The following is an 18,508-nucleotide window of genomic DNA, read 5'->3' as shown; positions in this document are numbered from 1 at the left end:
ATGTCTGTTACAGTGTGTGAGTGTGGAATTCATTATGTATCTATTAGTGTATGTTACTGTGTATGATTGCGGGATTAATTCTCTATTTGTCAGTGTATGTTACGGTGTGAGAGTGTGGGATTAGCTCTGTATCTGTCAGTGACTGTTGCTGTGAGTGAGTGTGGGATTTATTCTGTATCTGTCAGTGTCTGTTACTGTGTGAGTGTGGGACTAATTCTGTATCTGTCATTGTCTGTTACAGTGTGTGAGTGTGGGATTAATTCTGCATTTGTCAGTGTCTGTTACTGTGTGAGAGTGTGGGATTAATTCTGTATCTGTCAGTGTCTGTTACTGTGTGTGAGTGTGGGATTAATTCTGTATCTGTCAGTGTCTGTTACTGTGTGAGAGTGTGGAATTAATTCTTTATCTGTTAGTGTCTGTTACTGTGTGTGATTGTGGGATTAATCCTGTATCTGTCAGTGTCTGTTACTGTGTGTGAGTGTGCGATTAGTTCAGTTTCTGTCACTGTCTGTTACTGTGTGTGAGTGTGGGATTAATTCTGCATCTGTCAGTGTCTGTTACTGTGTGTGCGTGTGGGATTACTTCTGTATCTGTCAGTGTCTGTTACTGTGTGAGAGCGTGGGATTAATTCTGTATCTATCAGCGTCTGTTACTGTGTGAGAGTGTGGGATTAATTCTGTATCTATCAGTGTCTGTTACTGTGTATGATTGTGGGATTAATTCTGTATCTGTCGGTGTCTGTTACTGTGTGAGAGTGTGGGATTAATTCAGTATTTGTCAGTGTCTGTTACTGTGTGTGAGAGTGGGATTAGTTCTGTATCTGTCAGTGACTGTTACTGTTTGTGAGTATGGGATTAGTTCTGTATCTCCGAGTGTCTGTTACTGTGTGTGAGTTTGGGATTAATTCTATATCTGTCAGTGTTTTACTGTGTGAGAGTGTGGGTTTAATTCAGTATCAGTCAGTGTCTGTTACAGTGTGTGAGTGTGTGGGATTAATTCTGTATCTGTCACTGTCTGTTACTGTGTGAGAGTGTGGGATTAATTCTGTATCTGTCAGTGTTTGTTACAGTGTGTGAGTGTGGGATTAATTCTGCATCTGTCAGTGTCTGTTACTGTGTATGAGTGTGGGATCAATTCTGTATCTGTCAGCGTCTGTTACAGTGTGGGAGTTTGGGATTAATTCTGCATTTGTCAGTGTCTGTTACTGTGTGTGAGTGTGCGATTAGTTCTGTATCTGTCAGTTTCTGTTACTGTGTGTGTGTGTGGGATTAGGTCTGTATCTGTCAGTGTCTGTTACTGTGTGTGAGTGTGGGATTAATTCTGTATCTGTCAGTGCCTGTTACTCTCTGTGAGTGTGGGATTAGCTCTGTATCTGTCAGTGACTGTTGCTGTGAGTGAGTGTGGGATTTATTCAGTACCTGTCAGTGTCTGTTACTGTGTGAGCCTGGGATTAATTCTGTATCTGTCAATGTCTGTTACTGTGTGTGAGTGTGGAATTGATTATGTATCTATTAGTGTATGTTACTGCGTATGATTGCGGGATTAATTCTCTATTTGTCAGTGTATGTTACTGTGTGAGAGTGTGGGATTAGCTCTGTATCTGTCAGTGACTGTTGCTGTGAGTGAGTGTGGGATTTATTCTGTATCTGTCAGTGTCTGTTACTGTGTGAGTGTGGGATTAATTCTGTATCTGTCATTGTCTGTTACAGTGTGTGAGTGTGGGATTAATTCTGCATTTGTCAGTGTCTGTTACTGTGTGAGAGTGTGGGATTAATTCTGTATCTGTCAGTGTCTGTTACTGTGTGTGAGTGTGGGATTACTTCTGTATCTGTCAGTGTCTGTAACTGTTTGAGAGTGTGGGATTAATTCTGTATCTATCAGACTCTGTTACTGTGTGAGAGTGTGGGATTAATTCTGTATCTATCAGTGTCTGTTACTGTGTATGATTGTGGGAATAATTCTGTATCTGTCATTGTCTGTTACAGTGTGTGAGTGTGGGATTAATTCTGCATTTGTCAGTGTCTGTTACTGTGTGTGAGAGTGGGATTAATTCTGTATCTGTCTGCGTCTTTTACAGTGTGTGAGTGTGGGATTAATTCTGCATCTGTCAGTGTCTGTTACTGTTTGTGAGTATCGGAATAGTTCTGTATCTGTCATTGTCTGTTACTGTGTGTGAGTGTGGGATTAATTCTTTATCTGTCAGTGTCTTACTGTGTGAAAGTGTGGGATTAATTCTGTATCTGTCGGTGTCTGTTACTGTGTGAGAGTGTGGGATTAATTCAGTATCTGTCACTGTATGTTACTGTGTGTGAGAGTGGGATTAATTCTGGATCTGGCAGTGTCTGTTACTGTGTGAGAGTGTGGGATTAATTCTGTATCTGTCGGTGTCTGTTACAGAGCGTGAGAGTGGGATTAATTCTGCATCTGTCAATGTCTGTTACTGTGTCTGAGTGTGGAATTAATTCTGTATCTGTCACTGTCTGTTACTGTGTGAGAGTGTGGGATTAGGTCTGTATCTGTCAGTGTCTGTTACAGTGTGTGAGTGTGGGATTAATTCTGTATCTGTCAGTGTCTGTTACTCTCTGTGAGTGTGGGATTAGATCTGTATCTGTCAGTGTCTGTTGCTGTGAGTGAGTGTGGGATTTATTCTGTATCTGTCAGTGTCTGTTACTGTGTGAGTGTGGGATTAATTCTGTATCTGTCAGTGTCTGTTACAGTGTGTGAGTGTGGGATTAATGCTATATCTGTCAGTGTTTGTTACTGTGTGAGAGTGTGTGAATAATTCTGTATCTGTCAGTGCATGTTACTGTGTGTGAGTGTGGGATTAATTCTGCATCTATCAGTGTCTGTTACTGTGTATGATTGTGGGAATAATTCTGTATCTGTCAGTGTCTGTTACTGTGTGACTGTGTGGGATTAATTCTGTATCGGTCAGTGTCTGTTTCAGTGTGTGAGTGTGGGATTAATTCTGTATCTGTCAGTGTCTGTTACTGTGTATGATTGTGGGAATAATTCTGTATTTGTCATTGTCTGTTACAGTGTGTGAGTGTGGGATTAATTCAGCATTTGTCAGTGTCTGTTACTGTGTGAGAGTGTGGGATTAATTCAGTATCTGTCAGTGTCTGTTACTGTGTGTGAGAGTGGGATTAATTCTGGATCTGTCAGTGTCTGTTACTGTGTGAGAGTGCGGGATTAATTCTGTATCTGTCAGTGTCTGTTACTGTGTGTGAGAGTGGGATTAATTCTGGATCTGGCAGTGTCTGTTACTGTGTGAGAGTGTGGGATTAATTCTGTATCTGCCGCTGTCTGTTACTGTGTGAGAGTGTTGTATTAGGTCTGTATCTGTCAGTGTCTGTTACAGTGTGTGAGTGTGGGATTAATTCTGTATCTGTCAGTGTCTGTTACTCTCTGTGAATGTGGGATTAGTTCTGTATCTGTCACTGTCTGTTGCTGTGAGTGAGTGTGGGATTTATTCTGTATCTGTCAGTGTCTGTTGCTGTGTGAGTGTGGGATTAATTCTGCATCTGTCAGTGTCTGTTGCAGTGTGTGAGTGTGGGATTAATGCTATATCTGTCAGTGTTTGTTACTGTGTGAGAGTGTGTGATTAATTCTGTATCTGTCAGTGTATGTTACTGTGTGTGAGTGTGGGATTAATTCTGCATCTATCAGTGTCAGTTACTGTGTATGATTGTGGGAATAATTCTGTATCTGTCAGTGTATGTTACTGTGTGACTGTGTGGGACTAATTCTGTATCGGTCAGTCTCTGTTGCAGTGTGTGAGTGTGGGATTAATTCTGCATCTGTCAGTGTCCGTTACTGTGTGTGAGTGTGGGATTATTTCTGTTCACGTCACTGTCTGTTACTGTGTGTGAGTGTGGGATTAATTCTGTATCTGTGAGTGTCCGTTACTGTGTGCGAATGTGGGATTAATTCTATATCTGTCAGTGTCTATTACTGTGTTTGAGTGTGGGATTTATTCTGTATCGGTCAGTATCAGTTACTGTGTGTGAGTGTGGGATTAATTCTGTATCTATCATTGTCTGTTGCTGTGGGTGAGTGTGGGATTAATTCTGTATCTGTCAGTGCATGTTACTGTGTGTGAGTGTGGGATTAATTCTGCATCTATCAGTTTCTGTTACTGTGTGCGATTGTGGGAATAATTCTGTATCTGTCAGTGTCTGTTACTGTGTGACTGTGTGGAATTAATTCTGTATCGGTCAGTGTCTGTTACAGTGTGTGAGTGTGGGATGAATTCTGCTTCTGTCAGTGTCTGTTACTGTGTGTGAGTGTGGGATTAATTCTGTATCTGTCAGTGTCTGATGCTGTGTGTGAGTGTGGCATTTATTTTGTATCTGTCAGTGTCTGTAACTGTGTGTGAGTGTGGGATTAATTCTGTAGCTATCAGTGTCTTACTGTGAGTGAGGGTGGGATTAATTCTGCTCATGTCACTGTCTGTTACTGTGTGAGAGTGTGGGATTAATTCTGCATCTGTCAGTGTCTGTTACAGTGTGTGACTGTGGGATTAATTCTGTATCTGTCAGTGTCTAATGCTGTGTGTGAGTGTGGCATTTATTTTGTATCTGTCAGTGTCTGTATCTGTGTGTGAGTGTGGGATTAATTATGTTCATGTCACTGTCTGTTACTGTGTGTGAGTGTGGCATTAGTTCAGTATCTTCCAGCGTCTGCTCTTGTGTGTGAGTGTGGGATTAATTTTGTATCTGTCAGTGTCTTACTGTGTGCGAATGTGGGATTAATTCTATATCTGTCAGTATCTGTTACTGTGTGTGAGTGTGGGATTAATTCTGTATCTATCATTGTCTGTTGCTGTGGGTGAGTGTGCGATTTATTCTGTATCTGTCAGTGTATGTTACTGTGTGTGAGTGTGGGATTAATTCTGTATCTATCATTGTCTGTTACTGTGTGTGAGTGTGGGATTAATTCTGTATCTGTCAATGTCTGTTACTGTGTGTGAGTGTGGGATTAATTCTGTATCTATCATTGTCTGTTGCTGTGGGTGAGTGTGCGATTTATTCTGTATCTGTCAGTGTATGTTACTGTGTGTGAGTGTGGGATTAATTCTGTATCTATCATTGTCTGTTACTGTGTGTGAGTCTGGGATTAATTCTGTATCTGTCAGTGTCTGTTACAGTGTGTGAGTGTGGGATTTATTCTGTATCGGTCAGTATCTGTTACTGTGTGTGAGTGTGGGATTAATTCTGTATCTATCATTGTCTGTTGCTGTGGGTGAGTGTGCGATTTATTCTGTATCTGTCAGTGTATGTTACTGTGTGTGAGTGTGGGATTAATTCTGTATCTATCATTGTCTGTTACTGTGTGTGAGTGTGGGATTAATTCTGTATCTGTCAATGTCTGTTACTGTGTGTGAGTGTGGGATTAATTCTGTATCTATCATTGTCTGTTGCTGTGGGTGAGTGTGCGATTTATTCTGTATCTGTCAGTGTATGTTACTGTGTGTGAGTGTGGGATTAATTCTGTATCTATCATTGTCTGTTACTGTGTGTGAGTGTGGGATTAATTCTGTATCTGTCAGTGTCTGTTACAGTGTGTGAGTGTGGGATGAATTCTGTATCTGTCAGTGTCTGTTATTGTGTGACAGTGTGGGATTAATTCTGTATCGGTCAGTGTCTGTTGCAGTGTGTGAGTGTGGGATTAATTCTGCTTCTGTCAGTGTCTGTTACTGTGTGTGAGTGTGGGATTAATTCTGTATCTGTCAGTGTCTGATGCTGTGTGTGAGTGTGGCATTTATTTTTTATCTGTCAGTGTCTGTAACTGTGTGTGAGTGTGGGATTAATTCTGTATCTATCAGTGCCTTACTGTGAGTGAGGGTGGGATAATTTCTGCTCATGTCACTGTCTGTTACTGTGTGTGAGTGTGGCATTAGTTCTGTATCTTTCAGCGTCTGCTCTTGTGTTTGAGTGTGGGATTAATTCTGGATCTGTCAGTGTCTGTTACTGTGTGCGAATGTGGGATTAATTCTGTAGCTGTCAGTGTCTATTACTGTGTTTGAGTGTGGGATTAATCCTGTATCTATCAGTGTCTGTTACTGTGGGTGAGTGTGGGATATATTATGTATCTGTCACTGATTGTTACTGTGTGTGAGAGTGGGATTAAGTCTGTATCTATCATTGTCTGTTACTGTGTGTGAGTGTGGGATTAAGTATGTATCTGTCAGTGTGTGTTACTGTGTGACTGTGTGGGATTAATTCTGTTTCGGTCATTGACTGTTACAGTGTGTGAGTGCGGGATTAATTCTGTATTGGTCAGTGTCTGTTGCAGTGGATGAGCGTGGGATTAATTCCGCAAATGTCAGTGTCTGTTTCTATGTGTGAGTGTGGCATTTATTTTGTATCTGTGAGTGTCTGGAACTGTGTGAGAGTGTGGGATTAATTCTGTATCGGTCAGTGTCTGTTACAGTGTGTGAGTGTGGGATTAATTCTGTATCTGTCATTGTCTGTTACTGTGTGTGAGTGTGGTATTTATTTTGTATCTGTCATTGTCTTACTGTGTGTGAGTGTGGGATTAATTCTGTATCTGTCAGTTTATTACTGTGTGCGAATGTGGGATTAATTCTATATCTGTCAGTGTCTATTACTGTGCTTGAGTGTGGGATTATTTCTGTATCTATCAGTGTCTGTTACAGTGTATGAGTGTGGGATTAATTCTGTATCTATCAGTGTCTGTTACTGTGGGCGAGTGTGGGATTAATTCTGCTTCTGTCAGTGTCTGTTACTGTGTGTGAGTGTGGCATTTATTTTGTATCTGTCAGTGTCTGTAACTGTGTGAGAGTGTGGGATTAATTCTGTATCGGTCAGTGTCTGTTACTGTGTGACTGTGTGGGATTAATTCTGTATCGGTCACTGTCTGTTACAGTGTGTGAGTGTGGGATTAATTCTGCATCTGTCAGTGTCTGTTACTGTGTGTTACTGTGGGATGAATTCTTTATCAGTCAGTGTCTGTTGCTGTGTGTGAGTGTGGCATTTATTTTGTATCTGTCAGTTTCTTTAACTGTGTGTGAGTGTGGGATTAATTCTGTATCTGTCAGTGTCTTACTGTGTGCGAGTGTGGGAATAATTCTGTATCTGTCAGTATCTGTTACTCGTCTGAGTGTGGGATTAATTTTGTATCTGTGTCTGTTACTGTGTGTGAGTGTGGTATTAATTCTGTATTGTCAGTTTCTGTAATTGTGTGTGTGTGGAATTAATTCTGTATATGTCAGTATCTGTTACTGTGTGTGAGTGTGGGATTCAGTCTGTACCTATCAGTCTGTGGTACTGTTTGAATGAGGGATCTGTCATTCCCTGCTACTGTGTGTAAGCATGTGATTCATTCTGTCCCTGTCTGCCTCTGGTACTGGATGAGACTGTGAGATTTTGTCTGTATTTGTCAGTCTCTTGTATGTTTGTGAATCTGGTGTTCATTTGTCTGATGTATTTCATTTGCATCTCACTTCTGGTCTCTGAAATAATATATTTAACATTAATACCTCAATCTACAGTGATGGAATTGACAATGTATCTTTCAGTTTGAAATGGGATGTAATGTGTAGCTCTGGACTGAAAACAATTGATACTTCATCTTGCAGCTGCATAATGTGAATGAATGCTGAACTGTGATCAAAGTTGTCCCTCGGTGTGTCACTATTTTACAGCATCACTCAGTCTGATACTGCACAGAATATTGGACTTGCATCTAAGCTGGGTGTGAGGTGACACGACTGGGATGAATGTTGTTTGAACTCATACTGCAGGTGAAATGGGTGACATTTTAATTTGTGTCCTGGAGCATCTTCCTGGTATGAATTCTCTACCTCTCAACCGGGTACATGTCTCAGATCTGTCTAATATTTAATTTGTAGCTCAAGCTGCACGGAGTCTGTTTCAAAATTTGCTGACAGCACCAAACATGCAGGTGAGGTAAATAGTGAGGATGATATGAACAGCCTGCAACAGGACATAGACAGGGCAGAGAGGTGGTTGATGGAATTTAATACTGACAAATGCGAGGTGATACATTTTGGTAGAAGGAATAGGGAGAGGCAATATATACATAATGGCACAGTTCTAAAGAGTTCGCAGGAATACAGGGTTCTGGTTGTGCAAGTGCACAGACCTTTGTCGCTGGCAGGACATGTTGAGAGAGTGGTTAGTAAAGCATATGGGATCTTGGGCTTTATAAACAGAGACATTGAGTTCAAAATCAGGGAAATTATACTGAACCTTTTTAAAGCTCTGGTTAGACCCCAACTGGAGTACTGTGTCCAGTTCTGGTCACCATACCTCAGCATGGATGGGAGGGTCCTTGAGAGGGTGCAGAGGAGATTTACCAGAATGGTTTCAGAGATGGAGGATTTTAGTTACAAGGTTAGGCTTGAAAAGCTGGGCTTGTTCTCCTCAGAACAAAGGAGATTGAGGTGAGATTTAACTCAAGTGTGCAAGATATTAACAGGGAAGCTAGAAAGGGAAAAACTGTTCCCATTAACAAGTGGTACAAGGACTAGGTTACACAGATTGAATGTTTTTGACCAGAGAATTCAGGGGGAATATGAGGAAACACTGTTTTACACAGGGGGTGGTAATGCCCTGGAACTCACTGCCCACAAGGGAGGTGGAAGTGGAGACAATCACTGACTTCAGTAGGATGTTGGATGGTCACCTGAGAGAAATAGACTTGCAGGGCTATGGGGATCGAGCCGGGCAATGGGACTGACTATATTCCTTTGTGGAGAGTAAACATGCAGTCAATGGGCCGAATAGCCTCCTCTGTGCTGTAAATGACTCTATGACTCTGTTTAAATCTGAGAGTTGGCCTGGGATTCATGTCTCTACCTGTCAGCAGTACTGAATTGGGTTGAACTGGAAACAATGTCTGTCTCTCCTGCTCTCTTTACCTTGTTGGGATTGAAAATATGTGTCTGGATCTTGGGATCAGTGTGAGACTGATTCCTTCTGGTGTGCCTGACAGTGGAACTGGTGAGCTGTCTGTGCCTTTACACGCTGGGAATGATCACGTACCTACTGTGTGTAAGAAGGAGCTGGGCTGCACGGTTCCTTGGTCCTGGGAAACATCACATCGATTCCAGTTCCTGCACAAAGGAGAAGTATTCCTTGTAAGACTAGAACAGGTGAGGGTTAGAACTTTACAGTTTCATCATTGTCATTTCCACAGTGGGAACCCGGTGATACAAAGTGCCAGTGTTGGACAGCACTGCAGTACAGCAGCACAGTTTTGTTCCCCCTTACTCTGAACACAGCACAAGAACATAAAAACTAGGAACAGGAGTAGGCCATTCAGCCCTTTGAGCCCTCTCCACCATTCAATGAGATCATGGTTGATCTGCTTCAACACGATTTTCCTGCACTATCCATGTAACCCTTGATGTTTTTAACATATAGAGACCAAGCAATCCCCATCTTGAACATACTGAAAGACTAAGTCACCACAGCCCTCTGGGGTAGAGAATCCTGAAGATTCACCATCCTCTGAGTGAAGAAATTCCTTCTCATCTCAGTCCTAAATGGCCTGCTCCTTATTCTGAGACTGTGTCCCCTGGTTCGAGATCCCTAGTCAGGGGAATCATCCTTCCTGCTTTTACCCTCTTGAGCCCTGTAAGAATTTTGTCTGTTTGAATGAGATCACCTCTCATTCTTCGAAACTCCAGAGAATAAAGGCCCAATATGTTTATTCTTCCCTCATCACGCAATCCCTCATCCCAGGAATTAGTTTGGTGAACCTTCATTGCACTCAATCTATGACAAGTCTATCTTTTTATAGGTAAGAGACCAAAACTGCACACAATACTGCAGGTACAGTCTCAACAAGGCTCTATTTCATTGCAGCACGACATCTTTACTCCTATACTCATCCTCTTGCAATGAAGACCAACATAACACTTACCTTGTTAATTGCTTGCTGTACCTGCAAGTTACCTTCAGTGAAAGGAAAGATTAATTAATTGTAAAAATGACAGATTAGATAGCAGGCTTTCTCAGTGCTGTCTGATCATTAGTCTACAGTACTGCAGATTCCCAGTGCTGTCTGATCATTAGTCTACAGTACTGCAGATTCCCGGTGCTGTCTGATCATTTGTCTACAGTACTGCAGATTCCCGGTGCTGTCTGATCATTAGTCTACAGTACTGCAGGTTCCTGGTGCTGTCTTATCATTCGTCGACAGTGCTGCAGATTCCCGGTGCTGTCTGATCATTAGTCTGCAGTCCTGTAGATTCCCAGTGCAGTCTGATCATTAGTCTACAGTACTGCAGATTCCCTGTGCTGTCTGATCATTAGTCTACAGTACTGCAGATTCCCGGTGCTGTCTGATCATTAGTCTACAGTACTGCAGATCCCAACTGCTGACTGATCATGAGTCTACAGTACTGCAGATTCCCAGTGCTGTCTGATCATTAGTCTACAGTACTGCAGATTCCCGGTGCTGTCTGATCATTTGTCTACAGTATTGCAGTTTCCCGGTGCTGTCTGATCATTAGTCTACAGTACTGCAGATTCCTGGTGCTGTCTTATCAGTCGTCGACAGTACTGCAGATTCCCGGTGCTGTCTGATCGTGAGTCTACAGCCCTGCAGATTCCCGGTGCAGTCTGATCATTAGTCTACAGTACTGCAGATTCCCAGTGCTGTCTGATCATTAGTCTACAGTACTGCATATTCCCGGTGCTGTCTGATCATTAGTCTACAGTACTGCAGGTTCCTGGTGCTGTCTTATCATTAGTCTACAGTACTGCAGATTCCCAGTGCTGTCTGATCATTAGTCTGCAGTACTGCAGATTCCCGGTGCTGTCTGATCATTAGTCTACAGTACTGCAGTTTCCCAGTACTGTCTGATCATTAGTCTACAGTACTGCAGATTCCCAGCGCTGTCTGATCATTAGTCGACAGTACTGCAGATTCCCAGTGCTGTCTGATCATTAGTCTACAGTACTGCAGATTCCCGGTACTGTCTGATCATTACTCGACAGTACTGCAGATTCCCAGTGCTGTCTGATCATTAGTCTGCAGTACTGTAGATTCCCGGTGCTGTCTGATCATTAGTCTACAGTACTGCAGATTCCCGGTGCTGTCTGATCATTAGTCTACAGTACTGCAGATTCCCAGTGCTGTCTGATCATTCGTCTACAGTCCTGCAGATTCCCGGTGCTGTCTGATCATTAGTCGACAGGACTGCAGATTCCCGGTGCTGTCTGATCCTTAGTCTCCAGTACTGCAGTTTCCCAGTACTGTCTGATCATTAGTCTACAGTACAGCAGACTCCCGGTGCTGTCTGATCATTAGTCTTCAGTACTGCAGATTCCCGGTGCTGTCTGATCATTAGTCTACAGTACTGCAGATTCCCGGTGCTGTCGGACCATTAGTCTACAGTACTGCAGGTTCCCAGTGCTGTCTGATCATTCGTCTCCAGTCCAGCAGATTCCCTGTGCTGTCTGATCATTAGTCTACAGTACTGCAGATTCCCGGTGCTGTCTGATCATTAGTCTGCAGTACTGCAGATTCCCGGTGCTGTCTGATCATTAGTCGACAGTCCTGCAGATTCCCAGTGCTGTCTGATCATTAGTCGACATTACTGCAGATTCCCGGTGCTGTCTGATCATTAGTCTACAGTACTGCAGATTCCCGGTGCTGTCTGATCATTAGTCGACAGTCCTGCAGATTCCCAGTGCTGTCTGATCATTAGTCTACAGTACTGCAGATTCCCGGTGCTGTCTGATCATTAGTCTACAGTACTGCAGATTCCCAGTGCTGTCTGATCATTAGTCTACAGTACTGCAGATTCCCGGTGCTGTCTGATCATTAGTCGACATTACTGCAGATTCCCGGTGCTGTCTGATCATTAGTCTACAGTACTGCAGATTCCCGGTGCTGTCTGATCATTAGTCTACAGTACTGCAGATTCCCGGTGCTGTCTGATCATTAGTCTACAGTACTGCAGATTCCCGGTGCTGTCTGATCATTAGTCGACAGTCCTGCAGATTCCCGGTGCTTTCTGATCATTAGTCTACAGTACTGCAGATTCCCGGTGCTGTCTGATCATTAGTCTACAGTACTGCAGTTTCCCGGTGCTGTCTGATCATTAGTTTACAGTACTGCAGTTTCCCAGTACTGTCTGATCATTAGTCTACAGTACTGCAGGTTCCTGGTGCTGTCTTATCATTCATCGACAGTGCTGCAGATTCCCGGTGCTGTCTGATCATTAGTCTACAGTCCTGTAGATTCCCAGTGCTGTCTGATCATTAGCCTACAGTACTGCAGATTCCCTGTGCTGTCTGATCATTAGTCTACAGTACTGCATATTCCCAGTGCTGTCTGATCATTAGTCTACAGTACTGCAGATTCCCGGTACTGTCTGATCATTACTCGACAGTACTGCAGATTCCCAGTGCTGTCTGATCATTAGTCTGCAGTACTGCAGATTCCCATTGCTGTCTGATCATTAATCTACAGTACTGCAGATTCCCAGTGCTGTCTGATCATTAGTCTACAGTACTGCGGATTCCCAGTGCTGTCTGATCATTTGTCTACAGTACTGCAGATTGCTGGTGCTGTCTGATCATTAGTCTACAGTACTGCAGATTCCTGGTGCAGTCTGATCATTAGTCTACAGTACTGCAGATTCCAACTACTGTCTGATCATTACTCGACAGTACTGCAGGTTCCCAGTGCTGTCTGATCATTAGTCTACAGTCCTGCAGATTCCCAGTGCTGTCTGATCATTAGTCTACAGTACTGCAGATTCCCGGTGCTGTCTGATCATTAGTCTACAGTCCTGCAGATTCCCAGTGCTGTCTGATCATTAGTCTACAGTACTGCAGATTCCCGGTGCTGTCTGATCATTAGTCTGCAGTACTGTAGATTCCCAGTTCTGTCTGATCATTCGTCTACAGTACTGTAGATCTACAGTACTGTTTGATTGAAGACTTCTGGTTGATCAGCATACACGTAATGGCGCACACTTCGAATAGCCTGCAAAGGAAAACAAAGCATATATGATAATGTTGACAAGGTAGGTTGAACAATTTCTAGCATTGACATTTAATACAATTTTACATAATGGTACCTGTCACTTTTTTAAAGAAGAATATTTTTTACGCCAAATTCCTTGATGTCATGAGTGAATCTCAACTCTGCAAAGCTTTCAGAGGGTTCATCTATCCATTGAGATCTTTGTTTATCTGGCAGTGCCACAAAAACTTACAATCTAAATGAGCTGGTTAAAAGGTGAAGATTGGAGCCACAATGTCAGTGATTGTTTGGTCATGAGTTAAACAGAAACCCATGGAGTTGTGCCCAGACAGGTTGTCCCACACTGTACCAGTATCGTATTGCTTAAAATAAACACAGCAATTGCCAGAAGGCTCAGTAAATGTGATTATACATTATGTAAACTCCTGCTTTACAGGTTGAAATACTTGCCGCAAGTTTATCCAGTGAGGAGCTGAGATGCAGAGAGCAGGAAGGTCCTGAATAATTAATTATTATAAAATATGCAGTATTTGTATTAAAAATATAACCTGTTCACTGTCAGGACTCTAGTGTACACACACACACAGTACCTGACCGAACCACAGCGGACCCGAGCTCAACCCGATCATTCCTTTACTTCCCTTCCTGACACCCAACCTGCAAGATGCTACACCGCATGCGTAATGACGGCAAAGTTCCGGCAACGGCTCACTGCGCAGACTCAATTCCGACCCGGACTCCCAGCTCCGGTCAGTTATTTTAAATTTCAATTCTGACCAGCAGAGACTGACCGAGTGTGTCCGACCCGAACCCGAACTGGACTCGAACGCGAAAGCCGGAGCCGCAAGCTGGGCTCGAGCCGAGGCGGACACTTGTGCTCGGGTCCCGCTCGGTTTGGACTCGGGTCTCCAGGCCTCGAGTGTCCATTCCACACAGTCCCCGACTCCCGCTGAACTTCCCGCTATTCAATGTTAATCTCTGAACACATCTGCAGACTCGCTCCCAAACCTGGTGTTGCTGCTGGAAGCAGATGTTGTTTGTTCACTTACCCCGGGACGCGGATGTCTCTATTCGCAGCTGATTTAAACAATCTTCCACTCACTCACTGAATGACGCTCAGAGACATTGTTGGGGGGAAGGGGAGCGCATGCGCTCTTCTCAGTATGATGAAGAAAGGTGGGCGGGGCTACACCGCGCGTGCGCAGATCTCTGCAACAAAACTCAATGGGAACTTTCGCCGTTTCACCCTCATCGATGTGTGAACAATGAAACTGAACATGGGGTTAGGGTGGAGGGAGGGTGGGGAGGTGTGGAGGGAATCTATAACCTAGAAAGCCGGGAGCTGATCCCCTTTAGATGTTCAAAATGCCGTCTCTCCCTGCAGGGTGTTTGTTATTATTGAGACCCTCCTCTCAAAACAATCCGACAGAAACATGGGAGGAAGGAGGGAGTCGCTGTGTTTGCTGGGACCTTGTAGAATTCATTTCAGCCAGAAAAGGTTTGTCCAACCGGAGTGAAACCCGCGGTCAATGTGAGTAATACCGAATGGCGAACTTCATCGTTTCAATCTAAACAAGAGACACGGAGCTGCGGCGATTATACTGGACATACAAACACAGTGACAATAGAGCCCATCCCAGAGTTTCAGCTCCCGGTTGTTAAATGTCCTCATCTGCACAGTCTTTTCAGGGCTCAGTTGCCGATGTCTAGTCCTGTATCCCTGAAACACTCGGAACCAGGAGATCCTCGAACTCCCTGTTGAAAGATTTATGGACAGGAATTTTTCCAGCCTTTGGTCCAGTCGATCATAACCTGCTGTTCAAACATAGTATTATTCAAACAATTAATGTGAAATTCTGTTCACTACTCAGGCCTTGAACTCGGTTTGAGCAGAGCAACTACTGAAAGATTCAGCATCTTTCCAGATATAGCAGCCAGAGCTGGATAGAGGGACTCAGGGTTTAATCCTGCACACACACAACAGAAGGAGTGACAGTCACACAGGGATGGGAACTGGTATCATTTCTGTCGCCTACTCACCCAACAGGCAGAGTTACAAACTGATTTAACATCCAACCCACTACAATTCAGTACTGGAGAAATACAGAGGCTCTTCCACTCCATCCTTCCCTCCCGTACACTCGGCAGATTGACAGCACAAGGCCTTTCAGGTATCATTTCCGTGACCAAGAGTTTCACTCCGATTATATTAAACAGAGACTATCAGATGTTTATCCTTCATCCTGGAAATACTCGGACTCACTCTTACACTTCTACCAGAGTGTTTTGGCCAAATGAGGAGCCGCCCCTGCACCCGCTCTCCTGCCTTATTCAGACAACCTTCCAGTCTCAGCGTCACACACGTTAACAATAATTTGCTTTTGATCAATATGACTCAAAGATTGTTTGCAGCGCCAAATATTTGGACAAATATCCCAAATATTTGTACAAATATCCCATCTCCTCGACATCACCATGATTCCAACCAGGCAGAATAGTGAGAGTGCAGGTAAAAAACAAAACATGTTTCTAAAATAGTGTAAGATAATATTAATGAGTAGCAACCAAGAGAAACAAAAATAATTTATAAGTAAACAAAAATGCAAAATGATAGTGCAAGAAATTGCGGAGCTATTCGGGATAAAGAAATGAAATTTCCTTGTGTTGGAAAAGGTAATGAATGAGAGCGTTATATGTCTGATCACACAAACAAGGATGAAGTTAATGTCCCAGTAGAGGAGGGGTGCAGAGATATTGGATAGAATGAAAATAGACAGAAAGGAGGTTCTCAATAGATTGGCATCACTTTAAGTTAATGAATCCAGATAGAAAGCATCTCAGATTGCTGAGGGAGATAGCAGAAGTCCTGACGACAATGTTTGGTTACTGAAGTAGTTCCAGTCGACTGAAGGATTGCAAATGTTACACTCCTGTTCCAGAAATGGGAAGGAAAAGGCTGGTGACTACAGACCAATGAATGTTGTCATCAGTCGTCAAAAACAATTGGAAACAAGTGTCAAGGATCAAATAAACTTCAACTTGAAGAATGATGAGTTAATAAGGGACAAGCAGTACCGATTTGGTAAGGACAAATCATGTGAGACTAACCTGATTGAATTCTTGTGATTGACTTTGCTGAAAGTAGTATTATAGATATTGGATATCTGCTTTTTGAAAGGCATTCGATCAAGTTGTGCATAACAGAGTTACACATAAAATAAAAGTTCATGTTAAAAATTGATACTGGTCTGCTGAGATTGTAGTTGGCTAAAGGATAGGAGACAGAGTGTCGTAGTGAACTGATGTCTTTTTAATGCGAAGATGTATTCAGTAGGGTGGCACAGAAATTTTTATTAACAACATTGCTTTGATAGGGACCATAATTCGGAAGTTTGAGGAGGGCAAAATACATAGCAATGTATGTAAATAGTAAAGAGCTGTAAGTTTCAGGCAGATGTTACCTGAACAGAGGTGAGACAGAGAATACCCAACCTGTCTCACCTTGAGATTCTGGACGAAGATGGACCTACAAGGTACAGAGTCAAGTTCTGTGATCAAGTCAGAGAGTTTATTGGGCTTAACTAAGATGCACAAAGTTAATCCTTAACAACAGCAATAAGTATACCGGAACACTCTATACTGGTTCTTGCTTCTGAGCTTGCTGGGACATGGACTTCTCTCCTTCTTCTTCTCTTGCTGTGTTGACCATAGTCTATCTTCTCCTTCTAAGTGTGCCAACAATGTGCTGTTCACCCCTTGCTAAGTGTACCGAAAAAATTCCCTATCACCCTTTCTTTTACCCTTCGTGGGGTGTTGGGATCTGACCATATTAGGTTCTGAATTGTTCCGGGTATCCTAATTGGTTCAATCTACACACTTTACAGATGTTTCCTGTGTCTTTCACTTTCAGCAAGGATCCTTGTGTACCCTGGTTGTAGTCTCTCTCACAAGGGGAAACATCCTCTCAGTATCCACCCGGCGAAGTGCTCTCAAGATCTTATACGATTTCAATAAGATCACTTCTCATTCTTCTTAATTCTAATGGATACAGGACAACCTGTCCAAACATTTCCCAGAAAATAAGCATTGATCCGAGCAATCTGTCGAGTGAATCCTCTCTGAACTGCTTCTAATGCAATTTCTTTGTTTTCAACAGTAAGGAGACCAAAACTGTACAAATTATTACAGATGCAGTATCACCAATACCCTGGACAACTGTAGCAAATCTTCCTTACTTTAATAGTCCATTCCCCTTGCAATAACTGACATCATTCCATTTGCCTTCCAAAACTCATGTTGTACGTGCCAACCAACTTTTTTGTGATTCATGTACCAGGATACCCAACTCTGTCGCGTTGTTATACTGTATGTTTCTGTTCCATGTTGATTCAGTGCGTCATGAATTAAACGGTTGTATTTGATAATGTATTCTTGAGGGCCGATTCAAACTGTGTTGAAAGACAGTGGGGGATCTCAGCCGAAATAAATGAAGCTACAATAACTCAGATTTCATAATTCTTCAGGCCAAATTGGATTTTTTTACTCTTTGCATTGTTTTCTCATCGGAAATTGGCGGGCTTTTGAAATTGATTAAATTTCAACTTCAGTTACATTTCAACCAATCAGGGCGCAGCATTTCCCGCCGCCCTTTTACTTCCCGGAGCTGCTTTCAAACTTGACTGATGGATGAGGCTGCATCCAATCACAACACTAGGGCGGTCCCTCTACTGTCTTAAATAGACAGTCCCTGAGCATCCTCAACATTTACAGTGTTTTTGTTCCAGATCTTCTACCACAATGGCCAGAACCAAGCAGACAGCGCGCAAATCGACCGGAGGGAAAGCTCCCCGCAAGCAGCTGGCTACCAAAGCGGCCCGCAAGAGCGCTCCAGTCACGGGCGGAGTGAAGAAGCCTCACCGTTACAAACCCGGCACTGTGGCTCTGCGGGAGATCCGCCGCTACCAGAAATCCACCGAGCTGCTCATCCGCAAACTGCCCTTCCAGCGCCTGGTGCGGAAGATCGCGCAAGACTTCAAGACAGACCTGCGCTTCCAGAGGTCGGCCGTCATGGCCCTGCAGGAGGCCAGCGAGGCTTACCTGGTGGGGCTCTTTGAGGACACCAGCCTGTATGCCATCCACGCCAAGCGAGTCACCATCATGCCCAAAGACATCCAGCTGGCCCGCCGTATCCGCTGGGAGCGCGCCTAAACTCACCCTGCCCCAAACTGAGTTTGGCATCAAATAACACAACGGCTCTTTTAAGAGCCACCAAATCGGCAAAACAAAGAGCTGCGATCTCCTGTCATCGATTCCAGCAGAGAAAACTGCGCTCCAGAACAGATCATTTTATTAGAGCGGCAATCATTTGGGGACTCAACAAAAGCTTTATTTGTGCAGAAACCCTAGAATTGTTAAAATGCCGGACAAATATCTCCAGAGGCAAGCGGCTAAATCCCGTCTCTCAGACAGTCACCAGGTCTTTCTCAGATAAAGTGGGTGTCTCTGAAAAGAGTCT

The 18,508-nt window shown here is 43.3% G+C and overlaps 1 protein-coding gene across 1 annotated transcript; it reads left to right on the top strand.

The window, feature by feature from the left end:
* Positions 1 to 17,790: 17,790 nt before the first annotated feature.
* LOC137365800 (histone H3-like) lies at positions 17,791 to 18,201 on the top strand. Its single transcript, XM_068028062.1, has one exon. The coding sequence runs from the start codon at positions 17,791 to 17,793 to the stop codon at positions 18,199 to 18,201; it is 411 nt and encodes a 136-aa protein (XP_067884163.1).
* Positions 18,202 to 18,508: the final 307 nt, after the last annotated feature.

The sequence above is a fragment of the Heterodontus francisci genome, unplaced genomic scaffold, assembly GCF_036365525.1.
Source record: "Heterodontus francisci isolate sHetFra1 unplaced genomic scaffold, sHetFra1.hap1 HAP1_SCAFFOLD_361, whole genome shotgun sequence".
Classification (NCBI taxonomy): domain Eukaryota; kingdom Metazoa; phylum Chordata; class Chondrichthyes; order Heterodontiformes; family Heterodontidae; genus Heterodontus; species Heterodontus francisci.
Note: the sequence above shows the minus strand (reverse complement) of the source record. Positions and strands in the feature narration are given on the sequence as shown.